Below are 25,215 nucleotides of genomic sequence, written 5' to 3' on the forward strand. Positions count from 1 at the left end.
AGCCACTGGAATTCAGGTGTGTGCCACAGCACCTGGCCCCATCCCCTGACCCCATCCCCAGCTTTTTTTACTTTAAGACAGAGTCTTGGTAAGTTTCCCAGTCTGACTTGAATTTACAGTCCTCTCACCTCAGCCTTGCAAGTCACTGGGATTACAGGCATGTGCCACTGTGCTTGGTTTATTTTATTTCTTTTTTTTTTTTTTTAAATTTTTATTTTACTTTTATGTGGTGCTGAGGATCGAACCCAGTACCTCACACATGCAAGTCGAGCACTCTACCTCTTGAGCCACAACCCCAGTCCCTATTTTATTTCTTTTTAAGAGAAAAAAGAGTTTTTAGCTGCTTTAAACACTTAGGTTGTTAAGCTTCACTTTCTGTAATTTGTATTATCAAAGTTTATTTGAAAAATTTTCTAAAATTAATCTTGTTATATCTAATAGATTTATATTTAAATTATGTGTCCCCTTCCCTCTCTTATTTTAGAATAAATTTCTTGTCCCACTATCTTTCTTAGCAACTTTAACATCCATATTGGTTCTTCTGATATCTTAGGATCATAATTCTTCAGTTCTTTTAACTTGTCTTCATCTCTGCCACACAGCACTTCAGTCTCTTTATCCTTCTGCACTCTTTTAAGTTTATCAACTTCTTTGCATGAATAACTGTTGTGCAGCTTGATAACATGAGATAGAATAGAACTGATGGATAGGTAAGAAAACTGGCACAGTAGGTAGGCAATTAGAGAATAATGAAATGGAGATATCTTCTGACACTGGATCCTCCCTAATGGCATCCTCTTCCTCCTAGAAATAAACTTAAATTATTATATTGAAAAAATATATCTCAAATTAGAGTGTAAAATGCTTCCATAAGTTAGAATGTTAAAAATTTTCTCAAGTTTCAGCAAGAGGTTATATGATCTGTCAATCATAGGAAACACCATTTAACAAGTGTTTTGCTTGTTGTGCCATGATATCCTGGATTTGCACAATAAAAATTACCTAATTCAGAAGTATCTAGTTTTAGAAAATCTTTTTTTTTTAATGTGCTATTAACACATTTGCTTTTATAAAGTTTAGTCATTTTATGGATAGAAAATGATGTGAGTTTTAGAATTTTATAATTTTGATGTCTTTTTGTTGTGATAATATATAACTTACAAAACTGATACAGAAACCATGGGATTTAGATTTAGCACCCCTCCAACTTGTTCCTTTTCTATATGCTTTTAAATAAGTAGTAAAGACAGTGGTTTTTTTTTTTTTTGGCCATAGTTTTTAAAAGGGTGAATAAAAAGAGAACAAAATATCTCTTACTGGGCATTGGGGTCTGTAGAGCCTTATTTTGTAATAAGTAGTTGTTGTTGCTTGTTAATTCTTTACTGAGATAAATACTTTTATCTGGTCATGATTTGTAATGTGTTAATATTGCTGAATGTGGGAAAAACACACTTATTTTGAATCTTCATAAAAGGATAAAAATTTTTAATTTTGTTACAGCAATAACAATCAAGCTTTACAATGACAACCTATTTGGAATTCATCCAACAAAATGAAGAACGAGATGGAGTTCGATTTAGTTGGAATGTTTGGCCATCAAGTCGACTGGAAGCTACAAGAATGGTTGTTCCAGTTGCAGCCCTCTTTACACCACTGAAGGAAAGGCCTGATTTACCACCCATTCAATATGAACCTGTTCTGTGTAGTAGGACTACTTGCCGTGCAGTTTTGAATCCTTTATGGTAATTAAAATATATTGACAGAACTAATGTAGTAGTACAATTCAAACACGTAGTTTCTTTATGTTCACTTTTGTAAAAATGTCTTTGTTTTGTTCATAGTAATTTTTTCAGACTCCAGTAGTTCAAGAAATCCAAAGAACTGTTAAGTTTTACGATCATTCTAGTTGTAGTGAGTTAATCATATAAAGATATCAGATATAAAAGTATCACCATAAAAACTGTTAAAGCCTATCAGTGTTTTCTGGATACTGATGCTGGCTGTGTATCAAGGCATCTTTTGTCATTGAAAAAGTCATAATTGAATAGTATGGTATTTAAAAAAAAATGTTATGATACATAGCTTTTTAGGGGTGGAGGGTGGGTACCTGGGATTAAACTCAGGGGCACTTGGTCACTGAGCCACAACCCTAGCCCATTTTTGTATTTTCTTTAGAGACAGGGGTCTCACTGAGTTGCTTACCACCTCACTTTTTGCTGAGGCTGGCTCTGAACTTTCGATCTTCCTGCCTTAGCCTCCCGAGCTGCTGGGGTTACAGGCATGTGCCACCATGCCCTGCTTATTATGTTTTTTAATTAATTTATTTTTTAAAGAATCTTCCCATTTCATGTCAGTCCAAATCACATTTTTTTGTGTGTATTTGGGATTGACTCCAGGGTGTTTTTACCTCTGAGTTACATCCCCAGACCTTTTTTATTTTTAATTTTGGGACAGGGTCTCACTGAGTTGCTTAGCGCCTTGCTTTTGCTGAGGCTGGCTTTGAACTTGCAATCCTCCTGCCTCAGCCTTCCAAGCTGCTGGGATTACAGGCATGCACCACCATGCCCACATAGCTTTTTAAAAAAATTTTTTTTTAGTTGTAGAAGAACACAATACTTTTATTTTGTTTATTTATTTTTATGTGGTGCTGAGGATCGAACCCAGTGCCTCACACATGCTAGGCAAGTGCTCTACCACTGAGCTACAACCTCAGCCCCCAAAATACATAGGTTTTAAAGATCATTTTGACAATTAATTTGAATGCATTCATTTTATAAGATAAATTAATTTTATTGAAATTAGGATCTTTATAAAATTGAACTGAAATATAAACTGATATATCTTTTCTTAAAACAGTCAAGTGGATTATCGAGCAAAACTCTGGGCTTGCAACTTTTGTTATCAAAGGAATCAGGTAAGAAAATCCCCGTTATAGATGTTAATGCTATAATACAAGTCACATAGAAAAATGAATATTTAAGAAAGATAAAATATGGGCTGGGGTTGTGGCTCAGTGGTAGAGCACTTGCCTAGCATGTGTGAGGCACTGGGTTCCATCCTCAGCACAGCATATAAATAAATGAATAAAATAAAGGTCCATCAGCATCTAAAAAAATTTTTTTTAAAAGGAGAAGATACAATAGTTATCTTTCATGTAATGAAATGTCTTTTTTACTAATTAAATGATTAAAAAGTAATTATTTTTTGAGTTTAAAATTTTATTGATTTTTCTTGCAAATAATTTGTTAAAAATTTTTATGTATTTCTCTCTATAGTTTCCACCTACTTATGCTGGGATATCTGAACTGAATCAGCCTGCTGAACTTTTACCTCAGTTTTCTAGCATTGAATATGTAGTTCTGGTAAGAACATAAGAACAGATAGTTAAGAAAATTTTTAAATATCCAGTGTGTTATATTAGGATAATTGTTAATTTGAGGTAACTTAAAAGGGATCATCACACATTAAGTTGGTGGGGCATTTCAATGGTAAGAGCTGTTAGAGTCAATTTGAGAAAGGTAATTTCTTTTTTTTTAAATTTTTTTATTTTTATTGTTGGTCGTTCAAAACATTACATAGGAGAAAGGTAATTTCTTTATTATAGTTATTTGTTGGGTGGTCAGATACTGGGTAGGGTGGGGTGATTTGCTATGTTGAGTAAAACAATCAAAAATAAAGTATCAATCTTGTTTTGTAATTGGAACATCAGTTTACAAATAGTTGGCCAATATAACTCTGAGGTCTGCTAATTTATCCCCATGTCTAATTAATAAAAATATTTTTGCTTTGGAAAATAATTTTTCTTCCCTTTCTGGACAATTTTACATAGTTATTTATAAGTTTAAGTGTGGAAATGATAATATGAATATTGTAGAGAAAATGGAATTATGGTTCATTTGAGCCAGTCAGTAATTTGTTTAGCTTGGCTCATTTTTGGGTCTCTGAAAATCCACTTCAAGTCTGGATAGTTGCTTTATTTATTTATTTATTTATTTATTTATTTATTAAAGAGAGAGAGAGAGAGAGAGAGAGAGAGAGAGAGAGAGAGGAGGGGGAGAGGGAGGGAGGGAGGGAGGGAGGGAGGGAGGGAAAGAGAGAATTTTTTTAATATTTATTTTTTAGTTATTGGCAGACACAACGTCTTTGTTTGTATGTGGTGCTGAGGATCGAACCCAGGCCGCACACATGCCAGGCGAGAGAGCTACCACTTGAGCCACATCCCTAGCCCCTGGATAGTTGTTTTATAAAAATCACTTCACTTTGTTTTTAAACTTTATATTATTTTATTATTTTAAAATTAATAAATACTTATTATAAGCGAAATAAGCCAGACTTAGAAAGTCAAGGTTGAGTTGGGTGTGAGTTGGACAATAGTGTAATTTGGTAGATTTCATTTCCAGTACTTCCCCATTTCCTCCCCTCCTTCTCCTCAATCCCTTTTCTCTACTCTATTGGTCTCCCTTCTGTTTTCATGAGATTCCTTTCTTAGCTCTTTTTTCCCCCTTTAACTTCCACCTATGAGGGCTGGGGATGTGGCTCAAGTGGTAGCGTGCTTGCCTGGCATGCGTGCGGCCCGGGTTCGATCCTCAGTACCACATACAAACAAAGATGTTGTGTCCGCCGAAAACTAAAAAAATAAATATTAAAATTCTCTCTCTCTCTCTCTCTCTCTCTTTAAAAATAAAAAACAATAAAGCTATCATTAAAAAAAAAAGATACTATTAAAAACAAAACAAAACAAAAAACTTCCACCTATGAGAGAAAACATTCAATCTTGACTTTCTTTTTTATTGTCATTTTTGGTACTAGGAATTGAACCCAGGGATGGGTTCGACTGAGCTATATCACAGCCCTTTTTATTTGTCGTTTTGAGACAGGGTCTCACTAAGTTGTTCAGGGCCTCACTAAATTGCTAAATATGTCCTTGAACTTTTGATCAGAAGGATCTTAGTCTCCCAAGGTGCTGAGATTGTAGGTATGTGCCACCATGCCCAGCTGAATCCCACATTTGTGATTAATTATAATGTTCTGATTAAAATAATAATAATAATAATAATGATAGATGGAAGATCAGTAGAGCAGAGCAAGTGGATTGGGGGGAGAGAGGAGGGGAGGGTAAGGAAAAGTACTAGGAAATGAAGTTGATCAAATTATGTGCATGTATGAATATGACATAATGAATCCATTATTATGTATAGTTATAATGCGTCAATTAAAATGTAGTATAGAAAGCAAAAAACAAGAGAAATGAACCCTCCTGTAATGAAATAAAATGGAAATTGAAAGTGCCCTCCAAGTAACTATGTAGAATGTTTTTAAACTTAATTTTTCCCTTGATGCTGTGTCTTGGATGGCTCTTCATGACACATATATAACCTGTTTCATTTCTGTAATGGCTATAATAGAACTCTATCATATGCATGTATTAGGATTCCATTGTATGCATTATTTAATTAGTCCCTCATCGACTGTCTTAAAATTTGTGTTGAAGTGTTAATGCTTTTAAAAAACCTTATTTTTCTTACTACTGCAAAATTTTTTTAAAAGCGTGGTCCACAGATGCCTTTGATATTCCTCTATGTGGTTGATACTTGCATGGAAGATGAAGATTTACAAGCCTTGAAGGAATCCATGCAGATGTCATTAAGTCTCTTACCACCTACAGCTTTGGTTGGACTTATTACTTTTGGGAGGATGGTGCAGGTTCATGAACTTGGATGTGAAGGCATTTCAAAAAGCTATGTCTTCAGGGGAACAAAAGATCTATCTGCCAAACAACTGCAGGTAAGTAAGAATGGTAGTTTTCAACTTGTGAATGTTATTTCATGTAAGTAATATATATGCCTTTTGGATATGTTTCTAAAAAAATAAGGAAAAATTATGAATGATTAATATAAATGTGTTACAACAAAAGTTTTAAATTTAGTGTTGTCATCACTTTTTTTTTTTCATGTTCCTTAAATTGCTGTTAGGCAGATTAAAGATCTTTTACTTTTAACTGTACTCTTTTTTTTTTTTTAATCCCATATGTGTTAGGGATCAAACTGAGACACTTGCACATGCTAAGCAAATATTGTACCTTTGAAACACATCCCCAGCCCCTAAATGTATCTTTAAAATTTAAAGTGAAACCAAAGATATTTTACTAGAGATTTGAAGGGCTTATAGAAGAGAAATGCTGAAGGCTAGGAGAGAGCAATCACACAATATTAGCTTTTTTTTTCCCCTCCCTCTTCCTCCTTTACCTTTTTTTTTTTTTTAAGCAATACTAGCTTTTGCTTCTAGACATTTCACTTAGAGATTTTGATAGCCCATAAAAAAGTAAGTGAATGTTTATTTGTATTGGGAGATGACTGGGTTGTTCATGTATGTATTTTGAAAAAAAATTTCTAAGTGATTCTAGTACAATTCCATTTGAAAACATTTCCTCTGGAAGATAATAGATAAACCTGGAATAAAGCCAACACACATGAAGTCAAACTTTGGAGGCATCCAGGTTAACCCAAATGAAAAAGAAAGGAAGAAAAGATTTTTGAGAATGACTCTTAATCTGAAGCTTGGCAGATTGGTATAGTGGTACTAAAGTTAATTGAAAACATTCTAGAGGAGCTTGCAGGTTTGGATAAATAAATAGGATTTGAGGAAGTAAAGAAAAGTCTGTTTTGGGGAGGAGGGGTGGAATACCCTGTGGCACTCTGTTGCTGTACCACATTCCAGCCCCCCCCCCCTTTTTTTTTCTTTTTAATTTTGAGGCTGGGTTTCATTAAGTTGCTAAGACTGGTCTTGAACTTGCTGTCCTCCTGCCTCAAGCTTTCTGCATTTCAGGGATTCCTGGCATGTGCCACCAATAGGCTAAGTTTATTGTTTTAAGAGGTTTGTTGTTGAAAATAAGGAAGGAGACAATCTGGGAATTTGAGCAAGAACCAAATTTAAGATGATTACTTTAGGAGGAGAGACACTGTATACACAGAAGGGAAAGACATTGAAGAGTGAATGCAGGCAAGAATTAGATGAGCAGAGTGAGGTTTCAGAAGACATGGCAGGAATTTTTTAGGAAGCAGAATGTCTTGGAAGGGGGGATCATCTGTTTCCATGAGACAGGAGATAAAGTGGTCAAGTTTTAACCTCTCTGTGCTTTTCATCTGTAGAATGGAGATACAGGGTAAGTTCCTTTATCCAAAATTCTTGGTGCCAATGAAGTAGTAAAAATGTATAACAGGCAATCAAAAATTCTGAAAACCTGATGACTGAATTAATTCCTTTCTCTTTCTGGAGTTAAATTTCCAAGAATGCAGGGACTATTCATTTTTTCACCATTTTATTCCTGGTACATAGTAGGTATTTAATATATAGTTACTGAAAGGGATGAATGAATATGTTATTTATTTTGACTATTAAATTAGAAATAATGTATTTGAGTTAATATCCTTTCTCTTTGCTCCCATAAAATCTTGTCCTTTGCTTCCTCATGACGATTATTTCACTGGACTGTTAATGTTTTTCTGAAACTTTCTTGAATTGGACTCTTGCCCACAAGCAAGAAAGAGATCTTGCTTGTGCCCTTTATTTTTTTGAACCTACTTTCTAGCATAGCACCTTGCACATTATAAATAGTTGACAAGTTTTTGTAGAATTAAGTGCATGTTACTCAAATAATCTTTTTACAGGAGATGCTGGGACTCTCTAAAGTACCAGTCACCCAAGCAACACGAGGTCCTCAGGTACAGCAGCCACCTCCTTCCAATAGGTAATAATCAAATATGACAATCAGAATTTTGCAATTTATGCAGCTATTTTAAGCATCTCATACCCTTGAGCCTTTTTTTTTTTCATTGTGGTACTAATGGTTGAATCTAAGGCCTCATGCTTTCATGCTAGGCAAGCACTCTACCTACCACTGAGCTACGCTTCCGGCCCACCTCATATCCTTAACTTGAACATAGGCATTCAACAATACTATATTGTTAAATATTTTTAGGAATTTAATGGGTTTAATTAGACTACTTGTATTTTTTATTTTATTTTATTTTGATATAGAGTTTTATTAAGTTGCTTAGGGTCTTTCTAAGTTGCTAAGGCTGGCCTCAAATTCGTGATCCTCCTTCATCCCGAGTTACTGGGATCACAGGTGTGCACCACCATGCCTGACATGATTATACTTTTTAAAGAATTGAGACAGAATCATATCACTGAAATTTTTTTTAATCACTACAATGTAAAGAGTTTAGTTTTTATATATTGTTGATTTTCTATTTTTAAGTTCATATAAATTTAATTTTTGTGGTTTGAGGACAATCCAACAAAAGTAGGACCTCAAAAACTTTTTATTTTGTTTTTTTCAACTTTAGAGGTAGCTTTTTCTCTTGAACTTTATAATTTTTATAATTGGATGTGATATTACTTTTTTTTTTAGGGGGGGATACCAGGGATTGAACTCAGGGGTGCTTGACCATTGAGCCACATCCCCAGCTGTATTTTGTATTTTGTTTAGAGACAGGGTCTCACTGAGTTGCTTAGCATCTCACCATTGCTGAGGCTGGCTTTGAACTCAGGATCCTTCTGTCTCAGCCTCCCAAGCAGCTGGGATTACAGGTGTGAGCCACTGCTCCCAGCCCTGGAAGTGATAAAGTGATATTACTAAAATTGAGTTGATGTTGCTTCTCATAATTATTTCAATAACTTAAAACTTACTAGATGAAAAATGAAAAATCTTGATGAAGTACTTGGTTTGAGTGTTTTGTTTATAGCAGTTATATTATACTGGACCATTAACATAAGTAGCATCTGGGATCTTGTATGAAATGTAAATTTTTGGCTCACCTCTGCTTCCTACTGAAATGAACTTTAGAATTGGGGCCCAGTAATCTGTTTAAAAAAAAAAATTTCTGATGCCTGGGAAAATTTTAAAACTGTTGGTTTACTGTATATTCAAAGTAATGGTTTCTCTATTTTTAGGAAAGTTTCTTAAACTCTCAATAACACAAATGACTTAAATTTTTTTTTTTTTTTGGCAGATTTTTACAGCCAGTACAGAAAATAGACATGAATCTCACAGATCTCCTGGGAGAACTTCAGCGAGACCCTTGGCCTGTGCCACAGGGAAAGAGACCTTTGCGTTCCTCGGGAGTGGCACTTTCCATAGCTGTAGGACTACTTGAGGTAGTGATGATGAATTTTTTTTTTTTGAAATGTAAATGTGGGTGTGTCTGTGAGGGTATGGAATTACAAGGGTATAGGGAAAAAAACAAAAACAAACCAAAGTGCTTTTCCTTATTCTGTCACTCAATAATCAACAGATAATACTTCTGTTACCTTAGGAGTGTGTGTGTGTGTTTTAACCTACATAGCAATCAAGCAGTCCTGCAGTGGACGCCAGCTAGATGTTCTTTAATTCAATTTAATTTTTTTTATATTTATTTTTTAGTTGTAGTTGCACACAATACCTTTATTTTATTTATTTATATCTATGTGGTGCTGAGGATTGAACCCAGGGCCTCGCATATGTAAGGTGAGTGCTCTGCCGCTGAGCCACAACCCCAGCCCATAATTCAATTTAATTCTGACACTGTCTACCTAGAGGTAGCATCACATCTTATGGATTAAGGGCTTGATTTCACAAGACTGCTCCCCCATTTCAGATACCAATTGCAGGTAGTAAGTTGTTACTTGTAATTTTGACTGACCAGCTGTAAATTGGGGGTTTTCACAACTCCATTTCAGGTTTGATTAATTTGCTAGAGGGGCTCACAGAACTTGGGGAAAACACTTTACTTAGGTTTACCTATTTTATTACATTTTGAGACAGGGTTTTGCCAAGTTGCTTAGGGCCTGGATAAGTTGAATTTGTGATCCTCCTATGTCAACTTTCTGAGCCACTGGGATTATAGGCATGTGTCACCATGCTCGGCTTATCTCTTTACTTCTTTATTTCATTTTCATTCTCTTGGTTATCTTCTAGTTCTTCTTTAATGTTCCTTATTAAGTTTTTATTTGAATCTGGCTGTTCTAGGTCTCTTGTTGGCTTCCTTCTTTTTTCTTCCTGTTTGTACCCATTTCTCCAAATTACCTTTGCTTTTTGTGAATACTGCAGTGAAAGGATGTAATGATCAGTGGAATTTACTGCCTTTTTTTTTTTTTAATTTATAGGAATTTTGAAGTTTGAATGTTATTTGTGCTTTAGTTTTATAAAAGTGTTTGTATTTTAATTTGTTCTTGTTCTTCCTTTTTTCATTTTTACATGACTGTTTTTATTTTAGATTACCAAAATGAAAATTACTTTTGTTTATTAAACTAGTTTGAGAAAGTTATGGAAGTAACAAACATGATTTCATTCAAATAATATCTAAGAATGCATAAAAATGAAAACTAAAAAGTAGTTTTAGCTACATCCTCAGCCCTTTACTTTTGTTTTCTGTAGGGCTGGGGCTGGGGCTGTAATTCTATAGTAGAACACTTGCCTACCATGTACAAGGCCCTGGGTTTGATCCCCTGCACTGGGCTGGACAGAAAAGATATGTCTTCTGTGTTTCTTTCTGCTTCTCTGGGACTAGTTAAGCAGGTGAAATGTATTTGTTAATAGGCATTAGGGTTATAGGTTATTTTAAAATTAGTAATGCACTACTATTTAGAAGAGAATTTCAAAAGAAACTTCACACATCTGGTTTTTAATTTCATTTTAAACATTAAATTATTTTATTTCTTAGAAAATACATTCTTCCCACTTTTCTTTAAATAACATCAGAATTTGTATATCTATATCTTTCTCATTTTCCTTTAAACTCTTTTGATGAGTTTCTCTTTTCCAATAGTGTACTTTCCCCAACACTGGTGCTCGTATCATGATGTTCATTGGTGGTCCTGCTACTCAGGGACCTGGAATGGTGGTTGGAGACGAATTGAAGACACCTATAAGATCATGGCATGACATTGAAAAAGACAATGCCAAATATGTTAAAAAGGGAACCAAGGTAATTTTTGTTTTTAAGTCTTATTACCTTACTAGAAGGTACTAAGTTGTTTTGATGTATTGTTTTGATGATTTCTGTAGAAATCTGGTGTCATGAAGTCTGATATTATAACTGCTATTCAGAACTGAGGAAATAGTCTTTTTTTTTTTTTTTTTTTTGCCTTGAAAGTTGTAACAGTTTTTCTGGTTTCAAATATTTAAAATTTAATTGTAGCCAGGCATGGTGGTGTACACCTGTAATCCTAGTAAATCTGGAGGTTGAGACAGGAGGATCACAAGTTTTTGGCCACCTTGGGCAAATTAGTGAGACTGTCTCAAAATTTAAAAAAATGATTTTTTAAATTTTGAGACAGGGTCTTGCTCAGTTGTTTGGGCCTTGAAAAGTTTCTGAGGCTGACCTCAAACTTGGACTTCTTCTGCCTCAGACTTCTAAGTCTGGCATTATGGGCATGTGCCACCACGACTGACTGAAATGTTTCCTCTTGATAAGTACATTGTTTGTAGTTTGAATGTTTCATATTTTCTTGTGAGTTACTTTTTGTTCATCTGACTTCATTTTGTTTTTTGATTTTGTGCAAATGCCCAGGCCTTTTACTTTAGTTTTTTGAGACAGGGTCTGGACTCTGTTATATTGCCTGTTAATGTCCCTTTTTTTTTTTTTTTTTTTTTTTCTTTTCAATTCTCTAGAGTTCAGTTTTAGCTTAGTTGTGTTGTATTATCTCATATTTTTTGGGTAGTCACTGTTAATTTTTTTTGGGGGGGTACAGGGATGGAACACAGGGGCTCTCAACCACTGAGACATATCCCCAGTCCTATTTTGTATTTTTAATTTAGAGACAGATGTCTGTCTCATTGAGTTGCATAGTGCCTCACTTTTGCTGAGGCTGGCTTTGAATTCCTGATCCTCCTGCCTTGGCTTCTTGAGCTGCTGGGATTACAGGCGTGTGCCACCACGCCCACCATTTTTTTTTTTTTAATTTCTAGTTGTATATGGGCACAATACCTTTATTTATTTATTATATGGTGCTAGGATTGAACCCAGTGCCTCACATGTGCTAGGCAAATGCTCTACCACTGAGCCACAACCCCAGCCCTTGGCCAAATTTATAAAAGTAACTAATGACATTATTTTTGTCATTGTTAATAGATTTTTTTTTTCCTGACAACTAATTTTCTTTCTTTCTTTTTTTTTAATGTTTCTGTATTGGGGATTGAATCCAGGGGCACTTTACCACTGAGCTACATCCCCAGGCCTTTTTACTTTATTTTTTGAGACAGGGTCTTGTGAAGTTGTCAAGGCTGCTGTCAAACCTATGATCCTCCTGCCTTGGCCTCTTGAGTAGCCGGGATTACAGCTGTATGACAACTGTACCCAGCCTAATTTCCCTTTTGAGCTTCCAAGTTTTCTTGGTTAGAGCTACAAAAAATGTTTTCTTTATCTTTTTGCTTTTGAAATTGTCTGTTTTCGTTACTTGCATGTGAACTTCACCAGGAAAGAGAATTAAAGAATCTGTCTTATTCTACTCTTTTTTTTTTTTTTTCTTTTTGTGGTGTCAGGGATTGAACCTAGTTCCTTATGTATGCAAGGCAAACACATCTACCAACTGAGCTATGTCCCCAGCCCTTGTTCTACTCTTTTGACAGATGAATAGCAAGATGTTTGGTATACCTTTCTTTAAATTTTGCTTCATTTAGGGATTTATTTAGAACTAGTGGGTTTTAAATAAAATAATATGAAAATGTCAGACTTCTAGAAGTTATTGTATCATTTTTGTGAGATGTTCTAGAAAAGTAAGAATAAATCATACTTAAATTATGAATTCTTTTAATCTTAAAATCATTTTGATTTGATAATAGAAAAATATTTGTAGAATGATTAATTTTGTATGTTAGATTTCATTCAAAAATCTTTTATAGCATTTTGAAGCATTGGCTAATCGAGCTGCTACAACTGGTCATGTTATTGACATCTACGCGTGTGCATTAGATCAGACAGGTCTCCTGGAGATGAAATGCTGTCCCAACCTTACTGGGTATGAATTTAAATTTGTATAATTTTTGCAATTCTAAATTCATGATGACAGTTTACAAATACAAACCAAATAATGACTATTTAGGAAAATAAAAGAATCATTGTCTTATCACTTCAGGGCAATATCTTATTAACAGTTTCGATGTTTCTTATGTAAACACACTTTACATTTTTGTCTAAAATATAATGTTGTTATATACAATAGTTCTGTCTTTTGAACTCTACTATTGAAAGGGCCTATGAGCAATCATGGTCCAGTAGCAGTGATGACACCCAGTACCCAGATCTTGGTGTCTACTAAAAGTAATCAAGGGTTCTAATAGAATTGGCTGATTCTAGGGTTTGGACAGGGAAAATACAAGGTGAGCCTGAAGCTATGAATCTGTGTTGGTTCCTCACTGTCACAGTGTGCCACAATAATGTGGATTGTTAACAACAGAGGAAATTGGGTACAAGATATACAGAACTCTCTTTGCAACTTCTCTGTAAATATAAAACTATTCTAACATAAATTTTTTTTAGTTTTATTGATTTTATTTTTTTAAATACATGACAGTGGAGTGCATTACAATTCTTATTATACATATAGAGTACAATTTTTTATCTTTGTATATAGAGTGTGTTCACGCCAATTCATGCCTTTATACATGTACTTTGGTTATTTTTTTTTTTGCATTACAATTCTTATTACACAAGTATACCACAATTTTTCATAACTCTGTTTATATGTAAAGTATGTTGACACCCAATTCGATTCTTCATACATGTACTTTGGATAATGATGTCCATCACATTCCACAGCCCTTGGTAATCTTCCTCTCCCTCCCCCCTTCCCTATCTAGAATTCATCTAATCCTCCCATGCTCCCCCTTCCTACCTCACTATGAGTCAGCCTCCTTATATCAGAGAAAACATTAGGTATTTGATTTTTAGGGATTGGCTAACTTCACTTAGCATTATCTTCTCCAACACCATCCACTTGCCTGCAAATGCCATAATTTTATTCTCTTTTAATGCTGAGTAAAATTCCATTGTATATATATGCCACATTTTTTTTTTTTATCCATTCATCCACTAAAGGACATCTATGTTGGTTCCACAGTTTACCTATTGTGAATTGTGCTGCTATAAACATTGATGTGGCTGTGTCCCTGGAGTATGCTGTTTTTAAGTCCTTTGGGTATAGTCCGAGGAGAGGGTCTAACATAAATTTGTTATAAAAAACTAAACAAGTATGGCAATTCAAATGAATTTTCACCATTGAAAACATAAGTAATAATGTCTTCTAAAATTATAAACATGTATTTAATATTATATATAATTAAATAATATGTAAAATAATAAATATAAATATACAATTATGTTGAATTATATATAATTAAAATATACAACAATAATAACATTAAAAGAGGTGGTAAAGGAATTAAGATACTTTTAAATCCTTGCATTATCTGGGAAATTATAAAAATGTTCACTTATATTACATTTTCATGAATCAGGAAAAAAAATAAAAAAAAATACAGTGTTATAAAGTTGCCAGTTCTGTTTAAGAATCTCATTTTGATATCTTGAAATCATTATTTTGTTATTTTAGCAGTGTTTTCATACATAATTCACATTACCATAAAACTATTTAAAATGTACAGTGTGGTGGTTTTTTATGTTTACACATTGCACAGCCATTGCCATAATTTAATTTTAGAACATTTGCATTACTCTAGAGACACTACCCATTAGAGGTCCTCCGTTTCTTCTTCCTTATTCTCACCTACTTTCTGAGCCTTAGGCAGCTATGAATTGCATATTCTGAATAATTTATATAAATGGAATAATATAATATGTCGTCTTCATTTAGCATAATGTTTCAAGTTTCATATTTATAATGTAACAGTATTTTTTTGGCAGTACTGGGGATTGAACCAAGGACCTCACACATGCTTGGCAAGAACTCTACTACAGAGCTATATCTCTAATCCTTTTTCTAAATTTTATTTTGGTTTTGAAACAAGGTCTTGCTAAGTTGTCTAGGCTATCTTCAAATTTGAGATGCTTATTCTTCAGCCTCCCTATTAGCATGTACCACCACACCCAGCTTTATTTCTTTATTATTGTATAATAAAAAGGGAAGAAGGAGGTTCAACTTCATTTAACAATATTCCATTGTATGGATATACCACATTTTATCAATCTACATTGAACATTTCATTGCCATTTTTTGATTATTATGGATCATGCTAATTTGAACATTGTGTGAACATTGGGTAAATATTGTGCTTTGAAGTTTCTCTTAGATACATATGTAGGAGTGAAGTTGATTTTGTTAGCTTTTTGAATTCTTCATACATTCTGGATCTTAACCCCTTGTCAGAGGAATAGCTGGCAAAGATTTTCTTCTATTCTGCAGGCTTTGTCTTCAAACTCTTGTTTACTTTGCTGTGCAGAAGCTTTTAATTTGGTGCCATTCCACTTATTGATTCTTGGTTTTATTTCTTGAGCTTTAGGAGTCTTGTTAAGGAAGTTTTGGTGCCTGCAGCTGTATGATGGAGTGCTGACCCTGTGTTTTCTTCTAGCAGTTGCAGGATTTCTAGTCTAATTCCTAAGCCTTTGATCCACTTTAATTTGATATTGTACAGGGTGAGAGAGGGGGATCTAGTTTCATTCTTCTACATATACATATCTAGTTTTCCCAGCACCATTTCTTAAAAAGACTGTCTTTTCACCAACATGTATTTTTGGCACCTTTGTCAAGTACTAGGTGGCTGTAAGTATGTGGGTTTGTCTCTGTGTCTTCTATTCTATTCCACTGGTCTTCATGTTTGTGTGAACGCCAATACCTTGCTGTTTTTGTTCCTATAGCTCTGTAGTATAATTTGAGATCTGGTATTGTGATGCCTCTTGTATCACTCTTCTTGCTCAGGATTGCTTTGGATATTCTGGGTCTTTAATTTATCCAAATGAATTTAAGGACTGTTGTTTTTCTTTTCCTAGTTCTGTGAAGAATGTCATTGATATTTTGATGGGGCTGCATTGAATCTGTATATTGCTTTTGGTAGTATGGCCATTTTGAAAGTATTAATTCTGCCTATCCAAGAACATGAGAGATCTTTTCATCTTCTAAAGTGTTCTTCAATTTTTTTTCTTCAGTGTTCTGTAATTTTTTTTTATATCTTTATTTTATTTTTATGTGGTGTTGAGGATTGAACCCAGCGCCCCATGCATGTCAGGTGAGCACGCTACCGCTTGAGCCACATCCCCAGCCCGTAGTGTTCTATAATTATAATTGCAGAGATCTTTATTTCCTTAGTTAGATTAATTCCCAAGTTGTTTTTCTTTCTTTCTTTTTTTTTTTTTTTGAGGTTATTGTGAATGGGATGATTTTCCTGATTTCTTTTTCAACAGAATCACTGTTGGAGTACAGGAAAGCTATTGATTTATGAATATTGATCTTGCTTCTTTGCTGAATTCATTTATCAGCTCTAGAAGTCTTCTGGTACAATTTTTTGGGTCTTGTAGATATAGGATTTTGTCATCAGCAAACAGATAATATAACTTCTTTTCCTATTTGTGTCCCTTTAATTTCTTTGAGAGTACTGTTAGCTTAAATATTGTTTTACCTGTGAACATAGAATGTCTTTCTGTTTATTTTTAAGATCTTTTAAAATTTATTTGAAGTGTTCTATAGGTTTCAGTGAACCAGTTTTATATTTTTGTTAAATTTATATTCTTAAATATTTTATTTTTAATGTTATTATAAATGGAATCAATTCCTTAATTCTGTTCTCATGTTGTTTATTGTTAGTGTTAGGAACACAATCAGTTTTTCTTTTTAAATAAATTTTTTAGTTGTAGATAGACACAGTACTTTTATTTATGGTGGTGCTGAGGATTGAATCCAGTGCCTGACACCTGCTAGGCAAGCACTCTACCACTGAGCCATAATCCCAGCCCATAATCAGTTTTTTTAAAAATATTTTTTAGTTGTCAATGAACCTTTATTTTATTCATTTATATGTGGTGCTGAGAATCGAGCCAGTCCCCCACAATCTTGTATATGACAGCCTTGCTGAACCTTTGTATTAGTTTTAATTTTTTTTGTGGATTTCTTAGAAATTCCTATATGTAAGACCATGTCACTTCTTCCTTTCTATCTAGATGCCTATCTAATCACTCTGGATAGAATGTACAACACAATGTTGAATAAAAAAAGTGATAGTGGACTTCTTGTGTTGTTTTTAATCTTAGAGGGAAATAATTTAATCTTTTCATAATATGATGAAGATAGATTTTCATACTAGATGAAAATCATAATATGAAAAGATTAAATTTCTCCCACCCGTCTCCCTCCTCCTCTACTCTACTAACATCATCAAATCCAGGACCTTATGCATAGTAGGCAAGCACTTTACTACTGAGCTATAACTTCATCCCCTGATGTTTGTTTGTTAAGTCTACCTTACATTCCTGGGTTGAACCTCATGTGGTCATGGTCACATAACCCTTTTTATAGTCAGATTCAATTTTTAGTATTTTCTTGAGGATTCTTGTAGCTATCTTCATAGGGCATATTAAGCTATAGATTTCTTACGATGTCTTTTGTTTTGTGTTAGCTTCATAGGATAAATTGGGACATGTTCCTCTTCTTCCACTAGAGGTTATTACTTTTGAAATAATTTTATTAAGTTTTAAGAAACTCAGGTATATCAATTTATTTTTCAGGTTATTTAATTAGTTCATCTAATAAATATTAATGAGCACCAACTTTGTAGCAAACAGTTTTTTTTTTGTTTTCATTGCAGTGCTAGGGATTGAACCTGGGGCTTTGTGTATGCTAGGCAAGTGTTTCACTGACCTCTATCCTGGCAAACTGTTCAAGGAACTAGAAATACAGCAATGAACGAAACATAAAATATCTGTTGTCATGGAACTTATCTTCTGTGTGGGGCTCTTAAGTATAATTTTCCAACTTATATTCTGTACTCTATGTGCTACCAAAGTGAGAAATTTAAACAATGCCTAAGTGTATAAAGTGAAAATGTTCCATTAATACTTCCCTCTATTTTTAAGAATGAGAATGCCCTGGGCGTGGTGGTACATGTGTGAAATCCCAGCAATTTGGGAGACTGAGGAAGGAGGATCACAAGTTCAAGACCAGCCTGGGCAATTTAGCAAGACCCTGTCTTAAACAAAGAAAGGGCTGGGCATATAACTCAGTGGTTGAGCGCTGCTGGGTTCTATTCCCAGTACTGCCAAACAAACAAACAAATAAACAAAAGAATGAAAATGTATGCTATAAAATGTCAGGTATCTTCACCAATATGCAGAACTGAGAGGCAGGGCCAGTAGAAACACATTTGTCACTGTATAGCATTTGTGTGTGTGTGTGTGTGTGTGTGTGTGTGTGTGTGTGTGTGTGTGTATGTATGTGTGGTGCTGGGGATTGAACCCAGGGCCTTGGGCATGCGAGACAAGCACCAAGCACTCTACTAACTGAGCTACATCCCCAGCTCCACTTAATAACATGTTGTGCCTTTTGAATTTTTAATGTTTGAATGTGTTGCTATTTAAGGCAAAATTTTTAAAAAATTGCTGAGGACAGATTGTAAGTGTTGGGGGCATGCAGATACACTCAGAATTAAGATTATTTGTAGAGTGAGGATATTTTCATATATATTTCAGCCTTAAACACTAATGGTAGTAATACAGCACATTTTGGGAGATATCTTTAAAATTTATTGGTAGTCTTGAGAGGTATTCATTTTCTGGTAACACATGAACCCATTTTAATGTATTTCATGCATTGTTTCGTTTTTTCCATGCAGTGGATACATGGTCATGGGTGATTCTTTCAACACTTCTTTATTCAAACAAACTTTTCAAAGAGTCTTTACCAAAGATATGCATGGACAGTTTAAAATGGGCTTTGGTGGTACATTAGAAATAAAGGTAAGAACCAAAACTTCCCATGTATGATATGTTTATCAAGAGAGAAATTGTAGGCTTGATCATAATTTTAAAATATCATTAATAAAATTCAATGTATGCTTTAAAAATAGTGAAATAGTGGTTATTTTATATCGAATTTTTTTTTGTTTGTTTTCATTTTGTTTCTGTGGTGCTGGGGATAGAACCCAGGGCCTTATATATGCTAGTCAAGTGCTCTGCCACTGAACTACATCCCCAGCTCTTCTATCGAAATCTCGAATTAGAGATTTTGTTCACTTGAAGAGATTGAGCATTTTTGAACAATTATTAGAAAGTAGAATTATGTGAGTAAATTTCTTTTACCTTTCTATTGTTTCTATATTTGTTTTAATTTTTAAAGTATGCTTTATCTTTTTAGTGCTAAATTTATTTATTTTAGTGCCAGAATTTTTAATGGAGCAATTATCTAACTTAAGATAAACTATTTTGTGTTATTTAAGATTTGACATAGAATAATTTTGTGGTTAGTTGTTATAAAATTCTATTATTCATTTCAAATTTGCATTTAAAAAACCTAAAGGGTTTGTTAGTTACATGTATATTATAAGCATGATTTTGAATATTAATTAAAGATTAATCTTGTTATTGTATTGAGTTCTTGCTGTATATCCAGCATAATGCTAGAAAATTATAGAGATGTTGAGAGATGGTTTGGGGATTTAGCTCAGTGGCAGAGCCCTTGCCTAGTATGCACAAGGTAAGTTTGTTCTTTGACTCTGAAAAAAAAAAGTGAGATGTCAAGAATATCTAAGGTGTAGTCTTGTCATAAGGATAGAAAGACAAGACTAACTCATGTGATAGAATTGAATAGCAGATATAGAGTTTAGGGAAGAAAAATGAATGTATGTAGGGCACAATGTATCCTAGGGGAGTTTTTGAAAGATGGGAGGAGAATGCATTTTACTCAGGAGCCCAGTGAGAAGAGAGGTAGGGAGGTGAGAATCAATATGAAATATTAGAAAAATGTCCAGTGAGAGTGTATGATTTGTATTGGAATATAGGAGAAATAGTTTTAATTATGTGGGTTGGTTGTAGTTTGGAGAGGCTTTTGTCTGCAAAAGTCATTGTAGTATAGTGAATAACTGTGTTAGGTAAAATTTGTCTGTTTAGGATAAGTCATGAAAAAGAAGCTCAAGTAAGAAAATAAATAGGCTTTCTTTTTTTTTTTATTTCTATTTTTTTTTTAGATAGAAGATAATGTGATAGGTTAAATTTGGTGACAGTAGAGATTAGAGAGAGCCCATCTGGACAGATTTTTTTTTTTTTTTTAGTCCTGGGAATTGAACTCAGAGGCAGTCAACCACTGAAACACATCCCAGCCCCGGGCTATTTTGTATTTTATTTAGAGATAGGGTCTCATTGAGTTGCTTAGTGCCTCACTAAGTTGCTGAGGCTGGCTTTGAACTTGGGATCCTCCTGTCTCAGCCTCCCTAGCCTCTGAGATTATAGGCGTGCATCCCCACGCCTGGCTGAACAAGATTTTTATGTGGGAGGAAAACTATGGTTTTGGATTAATGCGTATTAATTTTGGGCATGGTGTAAGTTTCAATTCAGGGTGATATTTCCAAAGGGAGACCTCCTATATATAGGTTGATAGAAAAGAGAAATAAAATTAAGTTTGAGCTGTATTTTAAATATGGGAGTTATCAGCATTAAAGTGCTCAGTGCTGAATTATTTTTAATGTTAGTGTATTTTTGTTGGGTTTTTAGTTTTAAATATGGAAGAATATCTTAACATTCTTATATACTTTGAAATTAACATATAAGCTTATCTTTGAGGAAACCAGACTGTATTCTTGTTTTGCAGACTTCAAGGGAAATAAAGATTTCAGGAGCAATTGGACCCTGTGTGTCTCTCAATTCCAAAGGACCCTGTGTATCTGAAAATGTAAGTCACTTTTATTCTTTTTTTCTTCTAAAAAAATTTTTTTTAGTTGTCGATGGACCTTTATTGTACTTTATTTATATGCGGTGCTAAGAATTGAAACCAGTGCTTCACACATGCTAGGCTAGCTCTCTACTACTAAGCTACAACCAACACTTTAAAAAATTTTTTTAGTTGTAGATGGACACATCACCTTTATTTTATGTATTTTTATGTTGTGCCCAGGAGTGAACCCAGTGCCTCATGCATGCTAGGCAAGTGCTCTTCCACTGAGCCACAACCTCTGCCTGAGCCCAGTCACTTTTATTCTTAAAAAGAAATACAGTTGATTCTTGGGCAGCACCAAGAAAGATTTGGTGTGGCATTTCTTTTAAAATTATTGTATGCTCTGTTTTATGTGGTTTATTTGCTTCTGATATACTTCTATTTGTGTTCTGTGCTCTTTTCACATACCCTTTCCCATCCATTCTTAAGTTAAAACTTTTTTTTTTTTTCCGTACTGGGAATTGAACTCAGGGGCAATTAACCACTGAGCCATATCTCCAGCTCTTTTTTGTATTTTATCTAGAGACAGGATCTCACTGAATTGCTTAGTGCCTCTCTTTTGCTGAGGCTGGCTTTGAATTTGTAATCCTCCTGCCTCAGCCTCCCAGGCTGCTGGGATTACAGGTGTGTGTGTGCCCACTCATGATATGGTCTTAAAAAATTCTTGAGCTTTTTTTTTTTTTTTTAAATTTTGATATAGGATCTTGCTAAATTCAAGTTGCTGGCCTTGAATTTGTGAACCTCCTGTTTTAGCCTCCTGAGTCACTAGGATTACAGGCCCAGCAACTCTTAAGTTTTTAACATGCAGTGAGTTGGTTGAAAATTGAAATATTTTTTCTTACTGGAGATTTTTTTGTACTTACTTTATATTAATAAATTATGTTCTCTGGCTTTCAAGCATACTATATTTTGTTTTTACAGGAGATAGGAACGGGTGGCACTTGTCAATGGAAGATATGTGGACTCAGTCCCACTACAACCTTAGCTATATATTTTGAGGTTGTTAATCAGGTATGACTTTCTGTATTTGAATATTTAAAAGTGTATTTAATTTAAGTCATGAATATTTCATATGAATTTTAGGATTTTTTTTCTAGTTCTGTGAAGGATATCATTGGTATTTTGAGGAATTGAAATGGATCTGTAGATAGCCTTGGGTAGCATGGACATTTTAATGATATTAGTTCTTCTAGTCCAGGAACACAGTTGTCTTTCCATTTGTTTTAGCTTATTTAATTTCTTTCATCAACATTTTATAGTTTTCATTGTAAAAATCTTTCACCTCTTTGATAAAATGAATTCATAAGTATTTTATTTTCTTTGTAGCTGTTATTGTAAATGGAATTGCTTTCTACTTCTTTTCATTTTTTTTTTTATGCTGCTGGGGCCTTGTGAATGCTAGAAAAGTACTCTACCGTGAGCTACATCCCTAGCCCTTGATTTCTATAATCTGCCATTGATGTATAGCAGTGCTACTGAATTTTGCATTTTAATTTTGTATCCTGCAACTTTGCTGAATTTGTTTATTATTTCTAATCATTTTTTAGTGGAGTAATTAGGATTTTTTGCACTTGAGAAAGATTGTGGTGTTTGTTAACAGTGACACTTTGATTCCTCATTTCCAATTTGAATGCCATTGATTTCCTTCTCTTGCCTAATTGCTTCTAGGTAGTACTTCTAATATTGTGTTGAATAAAAATGTGAAAGTGGGCATCCTTATCTCATTATAGATCTTAGAAAACTTTTACCTTTCCCCCTTTATGTTGAAGTATGTTCCTTCTATATCTAACTTGTTTAGTATTTTTACTATAAAGGGATTAAATTTTTTTTTGGTTGTACATAGACAAAATACCTTTATTTTATTTTATTTTTTTTTAAATTATTAGTTGTTCAAAACATTACATAGCTCTTGACATATCATATTTCATACATTTGATTCAAGTGGGTTATGAACTCCCATTTTTACCCTGTATACAGATTGCAGAATCACATCGGTTACACATCCACGTTTTTACATACTGCCTTACTAGTGTCTATTGTATTCTGCTGCCTTTCCTATCCTCTACTATCCCCCCTCCCCTCCCCTCCCCTCCCATCTTCTCTCCCTACCCCATCTACTGTAATTCATTTCTCTCCCTTGTTTTTTTTCCCTTTCCCCTCACTTCCTCTTATATGTAATTTTGTATAACGATGAGGGTCTCCTTCCATTTCCATGCAATTTCCCTTCTCTCTCCCTTTCCCTCCCACCTCTTGTCCCTGTTTAATGTTAATCTTCTTCTCATGCTCTTCCTCCCTGCTCTGTTCTTAGTTGCTCTCCTTATATCAAAGAAGACATTTGGCATTTGTTTTTTAGGGATTGGCTAGCTTCACTTAGCATAATTTGCTCTAGTGCCATCCATTTCCCTGAAAATGCCATGATTTTGTCATTTTTTAGTGCTGAGTAATACTCCATTGTGTATAAATGCCACATTTTTTTTATCCATTCATCTATTGAAGGGCATCTAGGTTGGTTCCACAGTCTAGCTATTGTGAATTGTGTTGCTATGAACATCGATGTAGCAGTATCCCTATAGTATGCTATTTTAAGTTCTTTAGGGAATTGTCTGAGAAGGGGAATAGCAGGGTCAAATGGTGGTTCCATTCCCAGCTTTCCAAGGAATCTCCATACTGCTTTCCAAATTGGCCGCACCAATGTGCAGTCCCACCAGCAATGTACAAGTGTACCCTTTCCCCCATATCCTCGCCAGCACTTGTTGTTTGACTTCCTAATGGCTGCCAATCTTACTGGAGTGAGATGGTATCTTAGGGTGGTTTTGATTTGCATTTCTCTGACTGCTAGAGATGGTGAGCATTTTTTCATGTACTTGTTGATTGATTGTATGTCCTCCTCTGAGAAGTGTCTGTTCAGGTCCTTGGCCCATTTGTTGATTGGGTTATTTGTTTTCTTTTATTTATTTACTTGTGGTGCTGGGGATTGAACCCAGTGCCTGTGCATGTGAGGCAAGTACTCTACCAACTGAGCTGTGTCCCCAGCCCTATAAAGGGATTTTCAGTTTTATCAAATTGCCTTTTCTTCATCTATCAAGATGATCATATAGTTTTTAATCCTTCATTCTATTGATTACATTTATTTATTTGTTTATGTTTAACCAGTTCATCCATTCCTGAGAAGAATTCTACTTGATCATGGTGAATAATCTTTTTAATTTGCTTTTTTTTTTCTTTTTGGTACTGGGGTTTGAACGTAACGGCAGTCAACCACTGAGCCACATTCCCAACCCTTTTTAAATACTTTATTTAGAGACAGAGTTTTGCCCAGTTGTTTAGGGGCTCGCTAAGTTGCTAAGGTTGGCTTTGAACTTGTGATCTTCCTGCCTTAGCCTCCTTAGCTGCTGGGATTGTAAGTGTGTGCCATCATGCTTGGCTTTACTTTGTTCTTGAATTTGGTTTGCTGTTATTTTGTTTAGAATTTTTGCATCAATGTTCATTATGGACATTGACCTGTAGTTATCTATTTTTGTTGCAACCTTGTTTGGTTTTGTTATCAGGGCAATGTTGGTCTCAGTTTGGAAGAGTTCTTTCCTCTTCAGTTTTTTGGAATATTTTGAGAAGAATTGGTTAATACTAGTAGTTCTTCTTTAGATGTTTGTTAGAATTGAGCAGTGAAGCTGTCTGGTCCTGGCTTTTGCTTGATGGGAGACTTTTTAATTTTTGAATGAATTTTATTTGAATTTTATTACTACTAGAGAATATGTAGTCTATGATAATAACATAGTAAATTTTGTTTAGTTTTTACTCATTTGTTTTTACATAGCATAATGCTCCAATTCCTCAAGGAGGACGTGGTGCAATCCAGTTTGTGACCCAGTATCAGCATTCAAGTGGGCAGAGGCGCATCCGGGTGACCACCATTGCTAGGAAGTAAGTTGTATACATTTTTTTTTTTTTTTTTTTTTTGTGGTGCTAGGATCAAACCTAGGGCCTTGGGTGTGCTAAGCAAGTGCTCTACTACTGAGCTATATTCCTAGCCTGTAAATTTTATTTGTTAGAGATTTAATTTACATATCAAAACTATTATAGGTCATAATTCCAAATTGGATTCCCATTTTGGGAGACACAAGTAGAAAGTGAACATTTACAATTAACAACATTTTATTTTTTTCAAACCCACTTTGTTTGTTAGACTATTGATTGATAAGAACTGTAAGCAATTTTTAAAAAGTATTCCTGAGACCCACTCTTCAAAATATTTTTATTTACCTCATAACAATGAAAGAGGAGAGGGAAAAATCAAACATTTTCCTT

The 25,215-nt window shown here is 34.3% G+C and overlaps 1 protein-coding gene across 1 annotated transcript in view; it reads left to right on the forward strand.

Annotated features, from left to right (window-relative positions):
- Positions 1 to 25,215, forward strand: part of SEC23A (SEC23 homolog A, COPII coat complex component) — a gene marked incomplete at its 3' end in the record, with an annotated part of 53,958 nt that overhangs the window by 4,501 nt on the left and 24,242 nt on the right. Inside the window, exons 2-13 of the mRNA XM_081292913.1 lie at positions 1,501 to 1,742; positions 2,857 to 2,914; positions 3,276 to 3,362; positions 5,548 to 5,784; positions 7,668 to 7,747; positions 9,015 to 9,159; positions 10,809 to 10,967; positions 12,884 to 12,999; positions 18,818 to 18,941; positions 20,788 to 20,868; positions 21,832 to 21,921; positions 24,725 to 24,831. Coding sequence (XP_081149039.1) covers positions 1,522 to 1,742; positions 2,857 to 2,914; positions 3,276 to 3,362; positions 5,548 to 5,784; positions 7,668 to 7,747; positions 9,015 to 9,159; positions 10,809 to 10,967; positions 12,884 to 12,999; positions 18,818 to 18,941; positions 20,788 to 20,868; positions 21,832 to 21,921; positions 24,725 to 24,831 — 1,505 coding nt within the window. The 5' untranslated portion in view covers positions 1,501 to 1,521. The remainder of the gene's footprint in view (positions 1 to 1,500; positions 1,743 to 2,856; positions 2,915 to 3,275; positions 3,363 to 5,547; positions 5,785 to 7,667; positions 7,748 to 9,014; positions 9,160 to 10,808; positions 10,968 to 12,883; positions 13,000 to 18,817; positions 18,942 to 20,787; positions 20,869 to 21,831; positions 21,922 to 24,724; positions 24,832 to 25,215) is intronic.

The sequence above is a fragment of the Spermophilus citellus genome, assembly GCF_964194105.1.
Source record: "Spermophilus citellus genome assembly, chromosome: 4".
Taxonomy (NCBI): Eukaryota; Metazoa; Chordata; class Mammalia; order Rodentia; family Sciuridae; genus Spermophilus; species Spermophilus citellus.